This window comes from Balaenoptera physalus (assembly GCF_965194825.1).
Source record: "Balaenoptera physalus genome assembly, chromosome: 10".
NCBI lineage: Eukaryota > Metazoa > Chordata > Mammalia > Artiodactyla > Balaenopteridae > Balaenoptera > Balaenoptera physalus.
Genome location: NC_138889.1, coordinates 107,901,851 through 107,911,964, shown reverse-complemented (window position 1 = coordinate 107,911,964; position 10,114 = coordinate 107,901,851). Strand labels below are relative to the sequence as shown.

The 10,114-nt window shown below is 57.8% G+C and overlaps 1 protein-coding gene across 2 annotated transcripts; it reads left to right on the top strand.

Annotated features, from left to right (window-relative positions):
• The first annotated feature begins 1,358 nt into the window (after window positions 1-1,358).
• SLC29A2 (solute carrier family 29 member 2) lies at window positions 1,359-8,976 on the top strand. 2 transcript variants are annotated; one of them, XM_082477468.1, is made up of 12 exons: window positions 1,359-1,863; window positions 2,094-2,175; window positions 3,608-3,768; window positions 4,002-4,141; window positions 4,539-4,673; window positions 5,330-5,427; window positions 5,649-5,733; window positions 6,306-6,442; window positions 6,704-6,809; window positions 6,908-6,993; window positions 7,866-8,065; window positions 8,740-8,976. In XM_082477468.1, the coding sequence occupies exons 1-12, from the start codon at window positions 1,814-1,816 to the stop codon at window positions 8,849-8,851; spliced, it is 1,392 nt and encodes a 463-aa protein (XP_082333594.1). In that variant the 5' UTR covers window positions 1,359-1,813; the 3' UTR covers window positions 8,852-8,976. The 2 variants fall into 2 exon arrangements, with proteins under 2 accessions (XP_082333594.1, XP_082333595.1); XM_082477469.1 differs by having other exon boundaries at window positions 1,360-1,842.
• The last annotated feature ends 1,138 nt before the right edge of the window (window positions 8,977-10,114 follow it).

The following is a 10,114-nucleotide window of genomic DNA, read 5'->3' as shown; positions in this document are numbered from 1 at the left end:
GTGTGTGTGTGTTTGTGAGAGAGAGAGAGAGATTAATAGATGTTAGAAACATGTTAGCACCGCAATGGAGACTTTCCCCCTTGTTGTATTCCGAAAGCTTGAAAGCAAATTGAAGAGAGAATCACTTTCTCATTCACTATAGTTTAATGATGTCTCTTGTTTTCCCTAAAATCATTTGTACATCACTGCAATCCATTTATTAACTAAACATTTATCAGGCACCTGCTATGTATCGGGCAGTGGTGCTAGATGTTTGCAATAAACAGTAAAGCAGGTAAGTAGGGACTTTCCTGCTGGCACAGTGGTTAAGACTCCACGCTCCCAATGCAGGGGGCCCGAGTTCGATCCCTGGTCGGGGAACTAGATCCTACATGCATGCCACAACCAAGAGTTCACATGCCACAACTAAGGAGCCGGCGAGCCACAACTAAGGAGCCCGCCTGCCACAACTAAGACCCAGTGCAACCAAATAAATAAATATAAAAAAAAAAAAAACAGGTACGTACAGTCTTTGCTTCACATACTCACAGTCGGCTAGAGGAAAAAAAACCCCACAAGAACCTGGAAATGGCCAAAAAATGTCATTACTTATGCAAATAATTTGTGATTTAAAACCTCTTATTTCTCCAGCATCCCCAATACGCATGACGATTGAAGAGAAAACAAACCCACTCGTGAATTATATGAGTTAGAGAGAATTAATTACAAAAGGGCAATGGTCTATCATCTTTCAAAGTTTTTAACGGAAAAAAGTGGGAAGTGGGTGCATCTTAATGTTTGATAAGATGTGACGTGGGACCGCTGAAAGTAATTTGTTTTTTAAGCGGCGGTGGTGGGAGGGCAGCAGGCGAGGCTAGGGGGCGGGCCTGGGCTCACCTCCGGCTCACCCATTCCTCCGGACCCTTTGCTTAGCCCCTCACTGCTCCGGAGCTCAGCCACACCGCCACCGGGAAGCCCGCCTGGAGGCCCCGGAGGGACTCGCCCCTCCGTTGTGCGCCCCAAAGTCCCGGCGCTTCCCCAGGCACCCACTGGAGGAGAAGGGTCCGTCTGTTTTCCAGACCGGCACCTGCTTTCCAGACCGGCACCTGCACTTGGCCCTCCCCTCTGCCTCCCGGGGGACCCATCTAGGCGCAGCCCGCCAGGACCGCTGGCGACAGACGGTCTCTCCGGCTTCCCCCGGCACCGGCCGCTCTCGGGTTACACCCTCGGCCGGGGCTCTGCGGGCGCGCGGCGACCCGGCCCCTGGGCGGTCTCCCAAGTTAGCCGGCGCTAGCAGCGCCACGGCACCACCTCCGACTTGCCGGAGCCGGGAGAACCCTTCGCCAGGTCAGCTCCACAGCACTCCGCTGGGGGGTGGGGGGCACCTTCCCCACCACCTCCCCCCACCCTGCCCGCACTGGTCCGGGCCAGGCGCCCGCAGAGAGGGGAGGCGGCGGAGGAATCTTTCCGAGTCACCGCCTCTCGGGCGGCGCGAGGTGCCGTGGGGTCCGGGGATGGCGAGGTCGGGCCGGGATCAGACGCGGGAGTCTGGAGTCCCCAGTCCTGAGGCCGGGAGGGGTGGTGCGACCCTCTGTCTCCGCCCCGGGGGCGGAGCCGAGGTCGGAGCCTGCGGAGCCTGAGACCAGGCGAAATCGGCTCGAGGCTCCCTGCCCGGCTCCAGCCTCCCCTCGGGGAGACCCGACCCCCCCTTCCCCTGTCCACCACCTGCAAGACCCAGCTTCCCGGGTCCCCGGCTCGGCCCACGGGCCCCGGAGCAGGTGCAGGTGCGGCTTCCCCATCTCTCTCCCACCCGGGCGCATCCCGCTGGGCGGCCATGGCGCGAGGAGACGCCCCGCAGGACAGGCGAGTTGGGGACCGGATGGGGTGCGTATGGGGATCCGGTGGCCGTGGGCAGCTCAGACCCGCTCCCTTCGGGCTCTCCAAAGCTCAAAGCAGACCAGCTGGAACTACAATTCCCGTCAGCCGCCTCCCTCGGGTGCCTGAGCCTGGGTGATGGGGGCTGTAGTCCGCTCTCTGGAGGAGCTGCCCTGGGAGGTGGGAGGGGCCGCCGAAGCGGGACGTCCTCCGGGTGACCTTCTGAATGATCCTCACAGCTACCACCTGGTCGGGATCAGCTTCTTCATCCTGGGGCTGGGCACCCTCCTTCCCTGGAACTTCTTCATCACAGCCATCCCGGTGAGACTCGTGGCTGGAGTGACAGCCCCACGGTCACAACCACCGTCCGTCCCTCCAGCTGCCTTTCCCCACCACGCCGCCTTTGACTCCTCATTATGTCCGTTTGTCGGCTGAGGCAGGATCCTCAGAGAGGGGAGGTGCCTCTCTCATGGCTAGGACGACCAAGCTTTGAGGGATGCCCAGATCCTAGAGGGGCAAGGCCACCAGGTCAGGGGATCCTGTGGAACCAGAAAGGAGCTACCCACCTACTTCCCCTGTTTGTCATTATTCCTGGCTAGTCACTCAAAAAGTGGGTTATCCAAGCCTTTGGTTTTCTTTGAAGTAGCATGAATTACATTCATTCATCCAACAAATAGTTAATGTACACCTAGAGTTCCTGGCACTGGGGGTACAGAAGGAAACATAGCAGAGGAAGGTTTCATCCTCACGGAGCTTACATTCTTTCAAGGGAAGGCAGGAATGTGGGGCTTGTGTTCTCTTTGGGACTGGGTTATTCTTATATATTAAATGCAACAACTTTCCAGATGCCTCTTTAGTGCCTGGCTCTGTGCTGGGCCCTGGAGACCCAAAGATGAATCAGCCCATGGTCTTGAGAGCAAGATGGGTGCATAAGAAATATAAATAATGTAACATGACACGTGCCATCCCAGGCTTGGAGCAGAGTCCTGTGGGTCCCCAGGGGAGGGAGCAATTCCTTCTGCTTAACGGAAGAGGTGATTTGTAACTTGGGTACAGCGTTTGTGTTGGGGGAGGGGAGTGGTAGGAGGGGAGAGGGCACCCCAGGCGGAGACAGCAGCCTTGCAAAGACACCGAGAGGCAGGAGAGTGCTAGCTTATTCAGAGAAAGGGCCAGAGCTTGGGGTGCCCGGAGCTTAGCAGGGCGGAACAGGAAATGGGGCACAAAAGGGAGACCAGGGTCTGGTTCTGAAGGGCCCCAAATGCTGTTCCAAAACCTTGGGGCTTTGCCTTGCAGGCAACAGGGAGCCATGGACGGGAAGCGGGGGAGTTAAGCAGAGTCGTGGCAGGATGTGTGTTCCAGAGAGAAAGCAGTTGGTCAGCACCTGGGCCAGAGCCTGGCTTACAGTAGGAGCTCCATAAATACTTGGGAACCTAGAAGCTGCTGCAGGAGTGGGGTTGGGGGCTGGAGCCAGGGCACAGGAGAGGAGGGGTGATCCAAAGATGGAGCAAGGCCCAAGTTGGGGGTTCTTAGGGCTTGGGCTCGGTCCCAGACTTCAGCCGTTCAATTCAATGCACGTTCATCGAGCTCCAACTGTGTGCCGGGTGCTGGGGACGGTGCAAGGACAGAGAGTCAGTCCCGCAGAAGTTAACGGAGCAATCCCAAGCATGGGAGGAGGTAGACAGAGAAGGCTGGGGGGTTCCTGAGGGTAGGTTGTAGGGTGACCCTGTACCCCACTCCCCTGGCATCCTGGCAGTACTTCCAGGGGCGTCTGGCAGGGGCCAACGGCACCACCGAGACCCTGGGCACCAACCACACGAGCCCTGCAGATACCTTCAACTTCAACAACTGGGTGACACTGCTGTCCCAGCTGCCTCTGCTGTTCTTCACACTCCTCAACTCCTTCCTGTACCAGTGGTGAGAAGCCCTGCCCCTTGGGCTCAATCCCAGGCCATCCCTCTGTTGTCCCTTCCCCGCCTTTGCTGAGGCAGCTCCTTCTGGGCCCAGGGAAGACCTCCCATCCTTCCTCCCCTCCCCCTGCATCTCTCCCACAGCCCCCACTGTCCAGCCCTGGGATGAAACTCTTGCCCCCTCCCCTCCCCTGGCCTGGGCCCAGCGATGCCCACTCCGCCCTCCCCCGTCATGAACAGCGTCCCTGAGACGGTGCGGATTCTGGGCAGCCTGCTGGCCATCCTGCTGCTCTTCACCCTGACGGCGGTGTTGGTCAAGGTGGACATGAGCCCCGGGCCCTTCTTCTCCATCACCATGGCCTCTGTCTGGTTCATCAACTGTGAGCACCGCTGCCCTTCCCCACCTCCCCACCCAGCCCCCCAGGGCTTCAGCCCAGCCTCTGCTTTTTACTGAAAGGGCCCAAGGTATCCAAGAAGGGAAGACAGCAGTAGCATCACCCATATCCCTGATGAGAAACTGAGGCCCAGGGGGGAAGAAAAGTCACTCGTCCAAGGCCCCACAGTGACCTAAGAGCAGGTCTCCTGGCCCCTAGCCCCTCACACCTAGGGCTGCACCTCGGAGGGGGGATGAATGTGGGGTGTTACATCGGAATGTCCAGAGTCTCATGCCTACCCAACCTAGTCCGGAGTCCCCTATGCACCCTGCCAACACCTCCTCCAGGGAGCCCCCAAGGCCTGCCTAGTTGAGCAGCGGCCCCCAATCCTGTCCCTCCACAGCCTTCTGTGCAGTTCTGCAGGGCAGCCTCTTCGGGCAACTGGGCACCATGCCTTCCACGTACAGCACCCTCTTCCTCAGCGGCCAGGGCCTGGCTGGGATCTTCGCTGCTCTTGCCATGCTCATGTCCATGGCCAGTGAGTAGACTTGGGTGGCTGGAGGGCAGGGTTGGCCTCTGGGATTCTGGGGAGCAGAGAGAGTGTGCCAAGAGCAGGGTGCCTTGGGCTTTGGTGGAGATGGAGGTGATGGGGTGATGGGGGAGCTGAGGATTGGGTTTGGGGCTCTTGAGTTATACAATGAGAGAATGACTAGGTGAGGATTGGGTTAACTTGGGGCCAGGGGCAGGATTCCTGAGGCCAGCACTGGCATGTGGCAGTAGGCTGAGGCTGAGGGAAGAGGGGACAGGTTTGGGACTCAGATGGACTTGGGTTTGTATCCCGGTTCCACCGCTCCCTAGCTGGGGGCATTGGCTGGCACTTATCTGTGTCAGGTTCCCCACCTGAATGATTATTATAGCTCCATCCTCAGATTGTAAGGAGCATGCAGTAATGAGCACGCAGTAATGAGCACATAGTAGGTGCTCAACAAAAATGACATATGGGGAAGAGTGAGAGACGTGAAGGGCTGGGCTGGGGCCCCCGGCACAAGGGTCCTGAGTTTGTTAGTGGGAGGAATGGAAGATGCCGGGAGGTGAATCTGAGACATGCATAATGCGAAGTAGGAAAAGAGTTGTTAGCCCTGCGGGAGCTGGTGGACCAGCCACCTCCCTTCTGCAGCTGAAGTTTCTGCACAGGTGGCGTGGATGCCCAGACCTCCGCCCTGGGGTACTTCATCACGCCCTGCGTGGGCGTCCTCATGTCCATCGTGTGTTACCTGAGCCTGCCCCACCTGGTGAGCCTGGTATTGGGCTCAAGGCCCACTTCAGAGCATCACAGATACAGCCCTGAGTCTGAGGCCCTGAGAGAGGCCAAAGGAGGCAGAGGGGACCTGGGCCCAGCCCTGATCCCCAAAGGAGTCAGCCACTGGGGGATCCCAGCCTCTAAGTCAACAGGGTGGGGAGGGATCCAGGCACTTCAGCCAAGCCAGGCAGGGACAACGCTTTCCTTCTGCAGAAGTTTGCCCGCTACTACCTGGCCAAGAAATCATCAAAGGCACAAGGTCAAGAGCTGGAGACCAAAGCTGAGCTCCTCAAGTCTGGTGAGCCTGGGACCCAGCCAGGGAGGTGGAGGACCCAGAGGAGGCTAGAGCCACCACCACAGGGAAGCATTTCCCCTCTGTCCCCAACCAGAACCCTCATCCCTAGTAGCCTCGTGTAATCAGAAGCAGAAGATCTTTCTTGAAGGGAAGTCAATGGGATTAAAGTCATCCCTTTGCCCTCTGGGCCTCAGTTTCCTCCTCTATAAAATGGGGAGGCAGTAGAGCTTCAGGCATACAAGTTCTAGATCCAAGTGTGTCTGAGTTTGAATTCTAGCTTCATAACACCCAAGCTGTGTGACCTTAGTCAAGTCACGTAACCCCTCTGAGCATCAGTTTCTTTATTTGTAAAGCAATGGCAGTGAAATAATCCATTTAAGGTGCTTAACTCTGCCATGCACAAGTATGGGCTTAATAAATAGTAGCTCGGCATATTTCCATTGTTAATTCTCTTTGCCTGCACCCTGGGCTGGTGGAGGGTCACTTGTTTTAATTGCTTGGAATCTCCTTCCCTCGGGCCTGGTTGTCACAAGCGTGGGTCACAGGCATGACCCTGCCCTCCCCTCTTGCCCCAGATGAGAAGAATGGGATTCCCAACAGCCCCCAAAAGGCAGCCCTGACTCTGGATCTTGACCCTGAGAAGGAGACAGAGATGGAGCCAGAGGAACCCCAGAAGCCAGGAAAACCTTCAGTTTTCATTGTCTTCCAGAAGGTTTGGCTTGGATAGAGCCCCCAACCACCATCCCTGGGGAAGAGAGGGCTGCTCTCTCCAGCCTTCCCCAGAGACTCAGAATGGACTGGGGCCTTAGTACTCACCCGGTCCACCCAAGGTGACAGAGTCATGGTGGGTCAGAGACACGCTGGGCCAGGCCCCAGTGTCCTGTTCCTGGGCCAGGGCTTGAGCAGGAGGGCTTGGCTGCGCGTTGGGCTCTGGGTCTGCCCGCCTGCTCACACCCTTGCCTCCGACTCCCAGATCTGGCTGACGGCGCTGTGCCTCGTGTTGGTCTTCACAGTCACCCTGTCTGTCTTCCCAGCCATCACGGCCATGGTGACCAGCTCTACCAGCCCCGGGAAGTGGAGTGAGTGCTGGGAAGTGGAAGAGGACAGGGCAGTGGGAATGAAGGGCAGAGAGGGAAGAGGGCAGCCGGGACCAGGATAAGCCCTCTCTCCCTCCCAGGTCAGTTCTTCAACCCCATCTGCTGCTTCCTTCTCTTCAACGTCATGGACTGTCTGGGACGGAGCCTGACCTCTTACTTCCTGTGGGTGAGCACACCTAGGCTGGGGTGATCTGACGGTTTGGGGAAGCAGTCGGGGATCAGAGGGTGTGAAAGAGCACAGAAAGGTGATGTCCCAACAGTCCCACTGGTCTGGGTCTGGTAATGGAACAGCTGGCTGGTTGAGCAGTGAGCACCTGGCCCCCTGGAGATATGCAAGCCAGGGCTTAGACTATGAACTCTTTGAAAGCAGAAGCCTTGTCCAGTTGACCGGTGTCTCCAGCATCCAGCCTAGGGCCCAGACCCCGGTGCTTAGAGACTGTTATGTGGAGCTTCCTGCACCACGTGGGAGGTCAGACAAGATTCCTAGTATTTAGATTGCTTTTAGCCAAGATGCTGCTTCTATAAATGAAATCTTCCAAGGACACACAACAAACAGAGTAGATCAAAGAGTAGCTGCTCTGGGAATTCTCCAGCGGTCCAGTGGTTAGGACAACGAGCTCTCACTGCCAAGGGCCCAGGTTCAATCCCTGGTCGGGGAACTAAGATCCCACAAGCTGTGCATCCAAGCCAGGATGGGGCCTGGATCCCCGGCTTCCAAACCCATCTTCCCCAGAGGGGTCTTTGGAACCCCCAGGGGTGCTCAGAGCCACCAACGTTGAAAACCGAAGATGCTTGTCTAGTTCTGCCATGGAGAGAGCACGAACTGGAGCTCAGGAGAGGCAAAGTCTAGTCCCAGGCTGGTCCTTGATTGCTGGGTGGCCTTGGCCCAGCTGCTTGCTCTCCAGAGGCCCAAGTGCTGCGTCCTCACTGGCACACATGGAGTAGGTCAGGGGAAGTGATAGTTGAGTCTATCTGGGGTGTCCCTGGAGCAGAGACCCTGCTCCCAGGGACCACCCTCACCCCAACCTTCTGCCGCAGCCAGACGAAGACAGCCGGCTGCTGCCCCTGCTGGTCTGCCTGCGCGTCCTGTTTGTGCCACTCTTCATGCTGTGCCACGTGCCCGAGAGGTCCCGGCTGCCCATCCTCTTCCCACAGGATGCCTACTTCATCACTTTCATGCTGCTTTTTGCTGTTTCAAATGGTTACCTGGTGTCCCTCACCATGTGCCTGGCGCCCAGGTCTGGGGGATGGGAAGGTGGGGGGGAGGGCCTGGGAGCAGGGAGATGGGCTAGCTCTTTGAGGGGGGCCAGCCCAGCCCTAGCTGTCTCCAGGCCTCACTGGTGCCACCTGTCAGGTCAGGCTTGAACTGCTGAGCCGGCCCCAGGCCAGGAGCTGGGGAGAGGAGGACTTGGCTGGGGAGGTTCCTGCCCAGTAAAGCAGCCCAGGCACTGATTTTGGGGCCTCCTCTTTGGTCCTCAGTTTCCCCATCTGTGAAATAAATGTGTTGGACTGTCATTCCTTAGGGCCCAGCTACTCCCCCAAATTCTCAGTTGCAAGGGAGCTAAGGTTTTGATCACAAGCAGAGTTCCTGGGCTATTTACTCTAGGGAAAATGGAGTTGAGAATCCAGGGAGAGCAGAGGTGACCGGGAGGACCAGGTAGGGGACATTTTGCCAGGAAGGAAGGCAGTTGCATCTAGACCCCAGAGGCGTGAGAGATGTCTGTGTCCAGTGGCCCCATTTTACAGATCAGGAAACTGGAGTCCAGAGAGAAGGGCCTAATTACAGTGACCAGAGGTTGGGTCAGCCCAGACTAGAACTCAGGCGTCCTGTTGTTAGGAGGGCGGAGGGCACAGGGCTGGGTCCAGGTTGGGCCTGACATTTTCTAAGAGCTCCTACTCCTGTGTGTTCTAGGCAGGTGCTGCCACACGAGAGGGAGGTGGCCGGCACCCTCATGACCTTCTTCCTGGCTCTGGGGCTGTCCTGTGGAGCCTCCCTCTCTTTCCTCTTCAAGGCGCTGCTCTGAAGTGCTCCGTCCAGGGCTCTCCCAGCATCTTCTCTTCGGAGCTGAGACCCAGCACAGGGGGAATGGTGGGCCGGGCTCAAGCCTCTGCTGAGCTGGGGCCCCACGGTCTGGGGGTGCCAGGAAGAGGCAGGTGCTGTTCTCCTTCCTGGGCTGGTGGCCACCTGGAGTGCTGGAAGAATTCACCATCTGCCATTCTAACCCTCCCCAGGAGTGGAGCTGACGCACAGAGACAGACTATCTAGATGCACACAGACCTCACTGAAAGGGTGATGATCATGAAAAAGAGGGCCGAGGACAATGGCCCTTCCTCACCATCAGGAGTGCATTTGTTAATCATGAGAAACTCACTGGCCAAGTGCCGGGGCTCAGAGGCCACAGGTGGGACCTTGCCAACTGTGTGGCTGGTGTGGCCGCAGCTTCAGATTCAGAGTGGGAGCGGGGGCCAGCCCTGGGCAGGAGCTCCTCTTCTCTCCCGGCCTCAGCGACCCCATGGTCAAGTCTCCTGGACTCCAGAACAGAGGATTCCAGGGAAGTGGAAGGGACAGGGAGAAGGAGTTCAGGATCTGAGGGTGCTTGAAGGACCCTCTGGGCCTCAAACAGGGTTTTCGTCGCCAGCATTTACTGTGTCCACTCCCCAGAGCCCAGCTGGGCCTGGGTCCCAGAACTGCAGTTAGCCTGCATGTGTGCACTGCACTTTACAGTTTGCAAAGCTCTTCTGCACCCGCTCTCTCACTGAAGCCACACTGAGGCCCTTGGAGGGAGGCCAGCAGGGATTGTGCTCCCCTCTGTACAGGTGAGGAAACCGAGTCCCAGGGGGAAGTGACCAGTTCTTGGCAGAGCCAGGACCCAGCCCCCACCTCCCTGTAGGTGCTGTTCTTCCTGCCCACTGCCTGCTTCCCTTTTCCTTGAGGGGCTCAAGGCGAGAGCCCTAAGCACTTACTCCACCTTTTTGCTTGTTTTTTCCCTCTGACCCTGCTCCTGGGTCTAATAATAACCTTCTCCATTTGTACAATGAATTCACTTTCCAAAGCGCTTTCAGCTCTGTTGGCTTTGATGAGCTGGGTGGGGTGGGGATGAGTGTACCCATTTGACAGATGGGATGACCAAGGCCCTGAGAGGGGCAGGGACTTGTGGGCATCCCTGCGCTGGGCCCTCCTGACCACATCATGGCCCAGGCCCCCTTGACCACATCATGGCCCATTATCTGCCAGGGGCGCTGGCCTGCAAGGAGCCCTGTGCTCCCGGGCAGAGCGCCTGGCCGCA